The sequence below is a fragment of the Hyperolius riggenbachi genome, chromosome 2 (genome assembly GCF_040937935.1).
Source record: "Hyperolius riggenbachi isolate aHypRig1 chromosome 2, aHypRig1.pri, whole genome shotgun sequence".
Taxonomy (NCBI): Eukaryota; Metazoa; Chordata; class Amphibia; order Anura; family Hyperoliidae; genus Hyperolius; species Hyperolius riggenbachi.
Genome location: NC_090647.1, coordinates 514,312,113 through 514,326,069, shown reverse-complemented (window position 1 = coordinate 514,326,069; position 13,957 = coordinate 514,312,113). Strand labels below are relative to the sequence as shown.

General features: G+C 45.7%; 1 protein-coding gene across 3 annotated transcripts in view; it reads right to left on the bottom strand.

Annotated features, from left to right (window-relative positions):
• The window catches only part of USP25 (ubiquitin specific peptidase 25), a 145,709-nt gene extending 132,275 nt beyond the window's left edge, over positions 1 to 13,434 (bottom strand). For 2 of the 3 annotated variants that reach the window (XM_068270562.1, XM_068270564.1), the window contains exon 1: positions 13,160 to 13,433. In XM_068270562.1, coding sequence (XP_068126663.1) covers positions 13,160 to 13,204 — 45 coding nt within the window. In that variant the 5' untranslated portion in view covers positions 13,205 to 13,433. Of the gene's footprint in view, positions 1 to 13,159 lie in introns of all 3 variants that reach the window. The other variant, XM_068270563.1, reaches the window with a different exon arrangement.
• Between the last annotated feature and the right edge of the window lie 523 nt (positions 13,435 to 13,957).

Here is a 13,957-nt window from a genome sequence, read left to right as displayed (position 1 = left end):
AGGGGGAGTGAGAGGGACGGAGCGCAGAGAACGCTGCGGAGGGGGGCTTTGAAGAGCCCCCCTGCAAAGCGCAGCAAGCCGGCGGCGATCAGACCCCCCCCCCCCGGCAGGACATCCCCCTAGTGGGGAAAAAAAGGGGGGGGGGGAAGTCTGGTCGCCCTGGCTCTATCCTGATCTGTGCTGCGGGCTGGAGAGCCCACGCAGCACAGATCAGCCATAAATCCCCTGGTCGTCAAGTAGTTAAGCTGAACTCCCGGTCAGATAAAATCTTTGCAAGATGCTGTACACAAAGATGCACAGGTGGTAAAATTGGCCAATCAACATTGGATGTGTGTATGCTGTGTACAGCGCCACGGAATATGTTGGCGCTTTATAAATCAATAATAATAATTTCATCCAATTTCTCATTTTCAGTACCCTTTACATTTTCTATATTCAGGAAGATGCATTTAGGACACAGTAGCACATGAACGTGTGCTGCACATCCGCCTCCAGCAATAAAGCAAACAAACTCGGTCCCAGAACGATTGTCCCACATTTCCTGACTGCAGACACAAAGGACCCCAATTACTGTAGTCAGAGATGTAACATTCTATCGTCCAATGGGAATAGATTATTAGTGTAACACGCACATGCCCAGAGCTGCCTGTATATGACTGATCAACTTCACACCAGCCGCAACTAAAACATCACTGTGGGCCCAGATCTCTGAATAGAAAATAAAGTTGTTACATTGGATGATTAAGGTGGACCTGAACTCTTGCACAGGACAGAAGGAAAGCATTGTGAAATCCACCCTGTATGTATTTAAAGAGTTTAACCTGTCTAATTCCCCCTCATCTGTGACTAATTAAATGTTGTAATTTGATCTCTCAACTGTGTCACTGGTTACCTGGGCAGAGCAGCTAATTTGTAAACAGGATGTTAACCCTATGTCTGCTTCCACGAAAGCAGTAAGTAGAGACACTGCAGATTTATTGCAGGATTTGTATCAGCTGTAACAATGTTTTTCTTTAAATTATATTACGTTGTTGCTTATCTTTTAGAGCAGAGAGGAAGTTCTGAGTTCAGGTTCGCTTTTAATATATTCTATGTAGATTGAGCTGGCAAGACTGCTAACCAATCAGATCACAACACAGACGTCTTCCCTCCATTACGGGTTATTACGTGAACGTGGTGAGAGATAAGCTATGTAAGCACATAGAAAAGTTCTGCCTACTTCCTGATCATTTCAGGTGATCATTTGTCAACAATGGTTATACTGCGCATCTCATTGCAGAGTAGCATGTTCTGCCCTATGCAGGGGGAGAGGGGGAAGGTGAGGGGGCGAGTAAAGCAGCTCCCCACCGTGGGATGCGGTCGGAACGACAACGGCAGTCAGTGGAGGATTTTCCAACTCTGTAGAACGCTGAAGAGGAAGCAGCCGTCACTTGGAAACAACTGTAAACATGGGCAGATCGTCAACCAACGCAATCTTAGAGCAACTGTCTCAGGTGATAAAAGTGGCAGCAAGAGGAAGGAAAGAAGGACCCATGAACTGGTGCAGCAGGAATTAGGAGAAGGAAGCAATATCTTCACTTATAGAGCGGAATATAACCCTACATTTCAACGTTGCTCTAAAACATTATTTACAGTATATTATATGCAACCAGCATTTTTTTTTTTTTTACTAGACCAGCATTGGAAGGGTTACACAGAGCTTTAGAGTTCCTGGAGAGAACTGCAGAGGCATCTGAAGCTGACATAGATACATTTTGTTTACATAAATGTATCTAAGTGTGGAATGTGACTCACTCTCTGACTGAGAAGGAGCTGAAGGACAGCCAAAGAGTGTGTAACTTTTATCACTTGTTACATTCTATTTAGTTAAATGTATCCATCTGAACTTCTGCATATCTCTCCATGGAACTTTAAACCTCTGTGTGTAACCCTTCCAATGCTGGTCTAGTAAAAAAAAATGCTGGTTGCATATAATATGCTATAAATAATGTTTTAGAGCAAAGTTGACATGCAGGGTTATATTCCGCTTTAAAGGACCACGCCAGCGAAAAAAACAAACATGTAGTTAAAATCTGACAGAACCCACAGGTTTTGGACTAGTTCATCTCCTTATGGGGGATTCTCAGGGTTTTCTTTGTTTTTAACAGCATTTCCTGAACAGCAGTGGCTAAGTCAAACTGCCAAAATAGTGTGCAAGTGAGTAGGGAGGTTGGCTGGTATCTTACTTTCTTGGCAGAACATACTCCATGAGGAGATGGACTAGTCCAAAACCTGTCGGTTTTATCAGATTTTTAACTGCTTACTTTTTTTTTTCTTTTCACTGGAGTGGCCTTTTAACTTCTTCCCGACTGTCTCCCACCGATGGGAAAGTGGCGCCCCAAGGACCGCCTAGCGCCGATTGGAGTCAGATCCTGGAGGCGGAGATTAGCAGGGAATGTGCGCGCATTCCCTGCCGAGATGGACCACGGGGATCTGGGACCAGGCTGCCAGCCACGATCAGAGCTGGCAGGCTGTGTGTTCTCCCCAGGCTCTTTCAGCCGGGTGCTCCACCCAGCTAATTCTAGTGAGCACCCGGCTGTCATTGCTTGCCTCCTCATCCTCCTCCTATGCTGTAAGCAGAGTTGCACCAACCTTTCATTTCCACAGTTGCGCCCCAACCAGCTACTTTCTTATGCCACTCAGCTGGAAAAAAATTCTGGGGAGAACACTGAGGCTGTTGAAAAACAAAAAAACAAAAGCTATTTACATGTTTACAGCGCTGCGATCTAGCAGAGTGGCTCAGAATCGAATCCTACTCATAGGCTGATGCCTATGAGGGGGTACTGTAATGTATGGATCTCAGTCAGGGACAATTTAGAGGGTAGAGAGAGAGAGAGAGAGAGGAGGGGGGGGGGGGGAATAGACTGTTTTAAAAAAAAAAAGTGCCCATCACTGCTAGATGTTTGGCAACCTTCAGGGCCTATTCCTAGTGGGGTACCTTGTCCGTTTTCTAATCAGATGCGGCACCCGTGCTGCTGTGAAGTTGCAGCTGAATTGCTATAGCCATGCAAGGCTGTAGTGTTTCGGATGCTTCGGTAAAATGCAGTAGGCTGCACAAAATCACACCGGCATTCGGATGGGGAGCCTACTGACTGAATAGACAGCATTTCCTAGTCTGACTCGTATGCAGTAAAACGCTGCACATTCCGCACTGGTGGAGATGGGTCCTTAGAAGACCAACTGTAACGAGAGTGGTATGGAGGCCGTCATATTTATTGCCTTTTAAACAATACCAGTTGCCTGGCAGCCCTGCTGGTCTCTTTGGCGGCAGTAGTGTTTGACTCCCACCAGAAACAAGCATGCAGCTAATCTAGTCAGATCTGACAATAATGTCAAACACCTGATCTGCATAAGCTTGTTCAGGGTCTATGGCTAAAAGTATTACTGGCAGAGGATCAGCAGGACAGACAGGTAACTGGTATTGCTTAAAAGGAAAAATATGTCAGCCTCCATATCCCTCTCACTTCAGGTGCCCTTTAAGCATCATATACACATACGAGACATGCCGCCCGTGACCAGTCATGTGACATTGCAGAGCTGGCTCTGTACAGATGCACCACTAGCCTGCAGGATAGCAACGTGTACTGTTGCTATGTGCGGGGGGTGGGGGAATAATGCTCTTGGCCAGCACTCAGCTGAATAGACCCGCCAGGCTGATACCCACGCTAGATCCTCAGCAGAGGTGGTCATCATAAGTTACGTTTAATGTAGCATGAATGCAAGGCTTTAGGCTTATTTCTTTGTAATGTTAATGTATAGATTAATCAGTGTTTGTCCATTGTAAAATATTTCCTCTCCCTGATTAACATTCTCAACATTTATGGTGGTAACATTTTAGTTCTGTCAGGTGATCTGTGCAGAATGCTCATTTAGAGTTCTATGCACACAGGGAAATATTGCTTGCCTGGCAGTTGGAAAAAGCCGTCATTTCCCACAATGCAATAAGGTTCACAGACAGCAAACTGTCAGGATCATGACATCACACTGTGTGGGAGGGGTTTCACCACAATATCAGCCATACAGATGTCCCTGGCGATCTATTCAAGGAAAGGTAAAGATTACTCGTGGGCAAGGGGGTATCAGCTACTGATTGGGATGAAGTTCAATCCTCGTTTAATAATAATAATCCAAACATTTGTATAGTGCTTTTCTTCCGTTGGACTCCTAGCGCTCAAGAGCTGCGGCCACTAAGGATGCGCTCAAGAGGCCACTCTGCAGTGTTAGGGAGTCTTGCCTTTAACTCCTTACTGAATAGGGATTTAGGTACTGACCCTAGCTAGGATTCGAACCCTGGTCTCCCATGTCAAAGGCAGAGCCCTTAACCAGTACACTATATTGTAGCTATGAAAGAGGTCAGCGCTAAATAAAAACAAAATCATGAAATGGGAGCTACACATTGCTGCTAGCGTGACAGATTGTAGTGTCTCCAGTAAATAGCCTAGGCAGTAAATATGTTACTACACAAGCCCAAAGAGATATATTACTGCTATTCATTTCTGTGCTTGTGACATAGCACCAAAGGCAATAACACACAAGAAAAGAATAACAGCCAAATAAACATTTGGGTAACAGCTGAATATCTGTGCAGTCAGTCTGATGTCTGTAGAGCCGTCCCCTCCCGTGTGTGATCATCAAAATATGGGCATTGAGATTTTCATCCAACTTCTTTGTCCCCAAGTGCTGCAGGGAGCCTCCCGCCTCTCCCCCCCCCCCCCCACCCCCCATATGGAGGACAAAACTCGCCCAAGGCAGCTACAAAAGACGATAATCTAGTGGGTATACAGCAGGCCTGGGAATGATGGCCAAAGATGGGGCATGCCAGATTATCTCGCCTGAATGCAGCCCGACTCCCTGTTCACTCCTGTGCTCCACCCACTCTGTTGGGTGCCACGCATGGTCCGTATGCTGCTATCCACATTGACAGAACAAATACCTAGCCTACTGGCTATGGACATGTCTGTACAGCCTCGGTCACCAACTGTTGCTGCAGGGATCTGATCCCGAACCCTCTCAAGTGACGGTCTCATCATGTGCCGAACTGCTTGGCAAGCATGTCTGAAAGAGACCTAAGTGTCATTGCATCAGCTACCATACGTTTATAAAGCTTGAAAATGGGCCAAACCGAGAAGCGTATACAACTGGCGTAATACCAAGCTGCATTCAAACCGAAATGATTGGCATCTCTTGCTTGTTCTCCCCCTCAACAGCACAGGCTGCAGTGTATCTTTACATTGATTGTTCCAAGAAGTACACAGCTTTACAGACAACTATCCCAGAAGCCCCTGCTGCATGCTCCAGTTATTTTTATTTATTTTTTTTAACTACTGAAACATCCTACAGCAGAGTCCCCGAAATGCTGCACCGGCAGGGACCGCCTGGTGCCAGATACATGCCAGTGTTCTCCCCAGGCTCTTTTAGTCAGGTGCTCCATCAGCTAGTTTTGGTGAGCACTCGGCTGTCATGGCTCACCTCCTAATATGCATTCTCTCATCTCGCCCCACCCGGCTACTTTCTTATGCCACCCGGCTGGTAAAAATTTCTGGGACGAACACTACACGCGCATTCCGGTTGCTTGAGTAACCAGTCGAAAAACAAAAAAAAACAAAACCTCCCTTCCTGTGTTAAATTAAATACTCACCCAGTGACCAGCGCCGTCTTCTAGCCTTCCTGTTGCTCCTAGTGGCTTTTCAACATCCTCTGCGCAAGGCTCTCCCACGTCTGATCCCGTGACATGCCGGGAGCTGTGCAGGGATGCTGAACAGCCACTAGGAGCGACATGAAGGCTAGAAGATGAAGCTGGACACTGAGCGAGTATTTTAACCACTACAAAAGCCCCCAAAACAGTCCCCGTTCTCCCCTCAGGCATGCCAGTTAGTTGAGACTTCTGGTTGCCTGTGTTCCAGATAACAGGGGCTTTGCTGTAGTTAGTGGTAAAAGAATATGGTTTGTATAATATAACGCAGCCTAGGCATGCAAGCTTGCAATTAACGCGTAGGTCCGCTGTGATTTTAATTATCTTTTTTTATAACCCGCTAACCTATTAAGTAGCGCTTTATGGAGGATTACAGCACAATATAAACTAGTAACAATAAGGGTTCATTTCCACTCGGGGCAAATTCGCATTTCTACTGAAAGCAACACAATTTCAAAGGAATAGTTTCCATTGAATGCGGTTTTTGTTCTTCCCGTAAACAAAAAAAAATGGAAATAAATAAATAGGACCACTTGCTGCAGATTTTTGTACCACACATACGTTCCCTATGTAATATGACTGTCAATGATGCTAAATGCATGTGAAAATGTGCATACAATAACATGAAATTGCGCATACGGAAAACCGATCGTGGGCTGCCGATCAGCAGTTGAATGGGGGCCGCGGCTGAATTGAAAACATTTGCCTCCTAGTGCAAATGAGCCCTAAAGGTGCCCATACATGAGGCGACTTGGCGGCCTATCAACCATCTGATTCGATTATAATAATCAGATGGAAATTGCTACCGCCAAGAGCACGTCCAATCGACGATGCAATCGTTGCATGCATTGATTGGACATGCTGACTTGCGCGGTCGGGTGTGCGGTGGTAATGGCGTGTAATATCAGGACGAGCAACGAATGCAGATCCCCCAGCACTGTCTCCGTTAAGGTAAAATATCTTTCCCCCCCACCCAGTATACTTTACCTGTCCAACACTGGCTCCGCCCACATACATGCACCCCACGCGGTTGCAAGCATAACGTGGACACGTGTGTGACCGGGCGGGGGTGAAACTTTACATTAGGGGAACAGGCAGCAAGGTGGCGACGAAGCAGCAGCCGCAGCATCACAAGGCCGACTCTTGAGAGATTTCATGCTGAAATGCTGCAGGGAATCGGCCTGTAGCGTATGGGCGGCCAACAGATCTCTCTCTGATCAGAGATCTGTCTCTTGGTCAATCTGCTGATGTATGGGCACCTTAAAGAGGAACTTCATTGAAAATGTAATAAAGAAAGTGCTTCATTTTTACAGTAATTGTGTATAAATGATTTAGTCAGGGTTTGCCCAATGTAAAATCTTTCCTCTACCCGATTAACATTCTGACATTTATCACATGGTGACATTTTTACTGCTGACAGGTGATGTCAGTGGAAGGAGAAGCTGCTTGCTTTTTTGGTAGTTGGTAACAGCTGTTATTTCCCACAACGCAGCAAGGCTCCCAACAGTGTGATGTCAGAACCATGGTCCTGACATCACACTGTGGGAGGGGTTTCACCACAATATCAGCCATACAGACCCCACTGATGATCCGTTTGTGAAAAGGAAAAGATTTGTAATGGGAAAGGGGGTATCAGCTACTGATTCGGATGAAATTCAATTCATGGTTACCATTTCTCTTTAAGGCTTCACTCATCTAGCCTCCCTGCATAAAAGCCACTGCATAAGTATAGCAATTATGCACACTACTGTATATACAATCCCAGTAACTGCATCTGTTTACCAGCCCTTCAGACTGTCCTGCAATGTGATTTTGCATGAGACTGTGTGTGTCAGTGCAGCTTACAGCAGAGAGGCGCGCAGCCTGTACTGGCAATGCCGGTAGTACACTACACACAGATGAAAACACAGGCTGGGAGTGACAGAGCCGTCCCACCCACCAAGCGCTGGGATTAGGCTTCCAGACCACGAGCTGGCGTAACTGCGGCATCCGACAGGAGGGCCGCCTCTCCCAGCCAGAGGCACCAGGGCCTCCCCTGCTTGTAATATACTGCACTCATCAAGCTAGTGTGCGCTGGGGACAAAGCTAGGCATACATTCATGTTTAACCAATTAGATGTTCAATGTGATAAAAGAAAATATATATATAACAAACATTGCTCAAAAGCAAAGGGACACTATTCATTTCTAAACAAATTATCAGCTGGTAAAGGGCCTTTTTCTCAATAATGAAATCTACAGCCATACAGCCTTGTACTGCTTAGATTAGAACAGATGATTGCTAAAAGCTGATTGAAATCAAATGTTGCAAGGATCTGCCTTCGATTTCCTGAGATGTGATCTAAATTAAAGGACAACAGTGAGAAGAATATGGAAGCCGTCATATTTATTTCCTTTTAAACAATACCAGTTGCCTGGCAGCCCTGCTGATCTATGCTGCAGTAGTGTCTGACTAATGCTGGATCCACACGGTGCGTTCGCGCACTCGATTTTCCGCTCGATTCGTTTATTTCCAATATGTCCGATTTGGATTTCGATGGATCGTTAGGTCGATTTGGCATACTTTGCATGCGAATCGACCTAACGATCCATCGAAATCCAAATTGGACATGTTGGAAATAAACGAATCGACGGGAATCGAGCAGGAAATAGAGTGCGCGAACGCACCGTGTGGATCCAGCATAACACCAGAAACAAGCATGCAGCTAATCTTGTCAGATCTGACAATGTCAGAAACACCTGATCTTCCAGGGCTGTGGAGTCGGTCCAAAAATCCACCGACTCCGACTCCTCAGTTTAGGATTCCACCGACTCCGACTCCTCTAATTTGCATATTACAATTTTATTGATTAAAAGTATGTAACGTTAAATTCGTCTCTTAACTGCCAACGCTTAGGAATGTTACAAGACAACTGAAGTGAGAAGGATATGTAGACTACTATATTTATTCCCTTTAGACTAAAACTAGTCCTTGGTAAGAGTACTTGTAAAAGGTACAAACCGGAACAAAGAACATCTATCAGGCCCTAGGCAATGTAACTGTGGGTACATGTAAGAGTGATGTGTAGGTACTCTGCAGGGGAATGAGGAGATTCTTCCTCTATTACACATTCTTCATGTACAATCTGAACCAGGTGTATGGGTGATAGACAACACCTCTGTGTTTAATGTGCACAGCATTCACAGTGGTTTCCCTGCAGCTCTGTGGGGAGTGCATATGTAGAGTATAGTACTACTGTGTAACAAAGTAAACCTGAGACAGATGAAATTAAAGTTTTGTACATACCTGGGACTTCCTCCAGCCCCCTTCAGGCTAATCAGTCCTTTCGCTGTCCTCCGCCACCTGGATCTTCTGCTAATAGTCCAGGTACTTGAGCCAGTCTGGCATAGTGCACATGCACACACTCCACCGCCGGGAGTGTACTACACCTGCGCAGCACTATTACGCAGGTGCACAACGCTCCTGGCTGGAGGAGCGGCACGTGGCTGGACTGTGCTGACTCGCTGAATTACCAGGACTCATGAGCCTGAAGGGGGCTGGAGGAAGCCCCAGGTATGTATAAAACTTTACTTTTCATCCGTCTCAGGTACCCTTTAAATTGTAGTCACCAAACCAAATTTTAACATATCAAATTATTTGATTTCATGAGCAAAGAGTGCATACATTTGCATAAATCAGAATCAACACAAAATTATTTCCATCTCATTGACCATCTCTATTAGTGACACGGCTACACATCAGGCTTTATTCTTACAGCATAGATGTTATTTAGTATATATAAGAGATTCCTGTGTACACAATCATATATACAGTCACAATCAGAGGTGTATATCTGACTTTAAAAATACGGGGACTGCTTTATTGAAGCAGCACAAGTAACTAATTTTGATTGGTTTATTTCATTTTTGTGGACTGAGCACAGCTATTACTGTATGTACATTATTTTTAATGACTATTATGTGAGAAATAGAACATTTTATCATATTTTCTATTTTAATTACAGTTACAAATTCATTAGGAGTCGGAGCATTTTTTCCCGACTCCGACTCCAGGCATCCAAAATTGCTCCGACTCCACAGCCCTGTGATCTTCTGCATGCTTGTTCAGGGTCTATGGCTAAAAGTATTAGAGGTAGAGTATAGCCAGGCAACTGGTATTGCTTATAAGGAAATAAATATGGCAGCCACCATGTACACCTCTCACTTAAGTTGTCCTTTAAGCAGGCCATAGACTTATAGATTGCTACCTGATGTAGTATAAGGATTGGCTCCCCTCTGAAAGGAATGGACTCCTATCACATCGATTTTTATAGATTCCATCAGGGAATCTATTGAAAAATCTATTGAACTGCAGTGTTCGATCTGCTGCCACTCTACCCTTATTGACCTGAGGTGCCATTCTGCTAGATCGATGGAAATTGAGCGATATCCTCACCAATCAACAAATCCACTCAACAGAGCAGATTGGAATCAGCTACTGTTCACATGATTTTGATGGACACCGAATCTTCAGTTTATGGGGGCACAACATTGTTCAGATCAATTAGCGAGGGAAAATTGCCAGGATCTGTCTTGCAGTGTGTGGGCCACTAGTCAATTTACCTTCAGACCACCCCATAGGTTTTAAACTCCTAATAAAGTTGATCACTAAAACTCTTGCAGGAAAATCGAGTAACATAAAGGCACCTCTAGATCTTCTGTCTTGTCGGATCCAATATAGGTAGTTCCCGGTGAACGAACGAGATAGGGACTGTAGGTTCGTTCTTAACCTGAATCTGTTCTTAAGACTGAACACTGTGCCATCTCTGCCCCCCTGTACCTCCAGTGTCCCACTCTGTCACCTCTGCACCTGCTTACACAAGTTTAAAAGCCATTTTTTAAGATCTATTTTCTCCAAAAAGTCCAATGTTGGGGGAAAACTTTTTTTGACTTGTTCCCATGGAAACACAGAATCCATGCCGTTCGCATCGACGGGTCGTTCATAAGTCGGGAACTACCTGTACTTTCAATCAAATGTTGGTCAAAATCGACTGTATTGGATCGAATGGAGGAATCAATTTCCAGCAGATCGATGAAATCTTCTAGGAACGTAATGTAACAAATGATAAGTGTATGGACAACTTTAGGCCTCAGTCATGCTTTCTGCCCACGATTCACACTTTCCTGATCACTGGCGATCAGCAAAGAGCCGCTGCCCAAGTAATCCGATAGGATTACCCTGCAGTGATTGCAGGCGCCTTTGCAATTTCCGGCGATTACGAATGTACTACATGTAGCATTTTCCCGGCGACTGCGTCACGATTCTCATTCATTGGCATGAGAAACGCTTAACGCAATTGCTGAAAAATCACAGAATACAACAGCGCAAAATGCAGAGTGTGAACAGTGCCCTTAAAGAGAGCCAGAGACAAAAAGAAAAGATTTTATACATACCTGGGTTTCCTCCAGCTGCATCCGCCTGGATCGCTCCCACGCCGCCGTCCTCCACTGCCCCCAGCTACGAGAAACGGCTCCCCACTTTTCCATCAGTCGGAGCCAGTCTAGCGTAAGAGACGTGCGCTCTTTGCGTATCTCTCCAGCACCCGGCTAAAGAGATACGTAGAGGGCACATTTCTCCTGCGTAGGCTGGCTCCGATGACGTCAGTGACGGGACCCAGTTCTTGTAGCTGCGTGCAGCAGAGGACGGCGGCATGGGAGCGATCCACGCGGATGGGGCTGGTGTATGTATAAAATCTTTTCTTTAATTCGTCTCTGGTAATGTTTACAAACAACATGGCTGCTGTCATTGCAGGAAGAAATAATCATATTCTATTGAAGCAGTTTGCAGCTAGATTTGCTAATACAAACTTTAGATAAGATATATAGACAAGTTACTTGTTATAGTTAGTTTTTGATCTCAGATCCACTTTAAGCTGGTCATACGCTGGTCATTTTTTTTGTTTGATTAACTAAACTGATTAAATATCCAAATTAAAATAGAGTACACAATCTTATGTCCAACCGATTCATATTGGTCGATATTCAATATAATCCATAATAGATAATAGATTTTTTTTTCAATGCATGCGCTTTCAGCAATTTAGGCATTCCACACAATAGTCTTATTGAATGAATCGATTCAGACATATGGGATCAAACACCGAAACCGATCAATTAAAGGGCAGAAACGGTACAAGAATCGGCCATAGTGTATGGCCCAAAAAATAAATGCGATTCATTTATTTTGAATCAATTCCAATTATCGTTTGATCGATCGTACCTTAATCGATCAGTGCATGGCTAGCATTAGAATTCCTAGTTTGTTTTTTCCATTTTGATCCGCTATTACTGGAATTAGCAGAATCTGAACCAGTTATTTGCACAGCGCTAATCAGATTAGGAACGCTAATGATTAATTAACTTTACGGCTTGTTTAATTAATCAAGCGGTCAGTTAATTAATCATTAGCTCCCATAGCTGGTTAGCACCTTGCAAGGATGCAGTTCATGCCTCACCTAATGCCAGTTATTGTAGTAGAGTACTGTTTGCTTATTTCTGAAGATTTCTGATCTAGAGCGATACGGATGTTTTGCAAAAAAAAGAGTAAAAAAGAATAATTTATCAATCAGAAAATAGCATATGCAATGTGGACTGAATCTCTGGGAGGCATGGACTATGCCTGCTGAATGCCAAGCACAGGGCAGAGGAGCAGATGCCAGTGCATGCAGAATAGGTGACATCCTGGCCTGTACTACTACAGCTCATCACATGGGCCCAGCTCAACACACAGCCATATAGGGGAGGGGAGGAGAGGAGAGGCTGGCTGGGAGGATATAGAATAAGAGGAAGAGGAAAGGCTGTATGTGGTTACATATATGGCTGCAGCTACCCATTGCCCTGGCACAGGATCTGCCAGGCTACTCCTTAGCAGCATTGCACACGTGACTAATACAGAACCATTAGGAAGGGTAAAGCATACCATTCTAGGGGTGGCCCAGAGAATAATCAATATTAATAAAGGGGCACTGGGCACATACACCAGTCTCTGTACTGTCACATCAGTGTGCACAGCTGGCAGCCTGATACTCACATGGGGTGAAGGAGTGGCAATGGGGGGGCTGCAAGATAAGAAAAAAGTGAGGTACAGTGCTGGCAGCTCTATGGGGGGTGCAGGATAAAAAAGTGGGGTACAGTGCTGGCAGCTCTAGAGAGGCTGCAAGAATGTGGTGTACAGTGGTGGCAGCTCTATGATGCAATTATAAATCAATTAGTGGGGTGCAGAGAGGTGGTAGAGAGAAGCTGCATGAATTTAGGGTGCAATCATGGGGGAGGGGGTAAAATAGGCAGGCACAGCTATGGCAGGATGGGGTGCTGCCTGTATTGGGGTGCAGGGTGGGCAGCAGGCAGGGGGCGGGGTGGCACGGGCTGGGCACAGGGGGGCTGCACATACCTTCTGCGAGGAGTTTTGCTGCAGGACATTTTGCTCCACGGTCATGGCCCAGAACCTCCTCCTCCGTCTCCCGCTGCTGCAGCTGAGATCCCGGCGGCCGCGGGGCACAGGCGGCGGAGCAGGCGGGAGTCAGGGCGGCGGTGCGGGTACATCAGCTGCTACCCCCCCTGTATACCGGCTGCTGCGTCCAGCACCGACACCGCCCGAGTCCCCAGCGGCAGCTTCACCACTCCCACTGCTCACATGTAGGCTGGGGGCGGCCTGTGACTCTGGCTGCCTGTGCCCCGCTCCTCCTCCGGCAGCTCCTCCCCGGACTCTGTCACTGCTGCTCTCTGCTGCTGCGCTGCTCAGTGCTGTGTGTGTATGTGTGCTGTGTGTATGGTGCACTCACTACTCCTCAGTACTGCTTAGTGCTGTGTGTATGTGTGCTGCACTGTGTGTATGGTTCACTCACTGCTCAGTGATGTGTGTATGTGTGCTGTGTGTATGGTTCACTCACTACTCCTCAGTACTGCTCAGTGCTGTGTGTATGTGTGCTGCTCTGTGTGTATGGTTCAATCACTGCTCTGCTGTGTGTATGGTTCACTCAGTGCTGTGTGTATGTGTGCTGCACTGTGTATATGGTTCAATCACTGCTCAGTGCTGTGTGTATGTGTGCTGTTTGTATGGTTCAATCACTGCTCAGTGATGTGTGTATGTGTGCTGTGTGTATGGTTCACTCACTACTCCTCAGTACTGCTCAGTGCTGTGTGTATGTGTGCTGCACTGTGTGTATGGTTCACTCACTGCTCAGTGCTG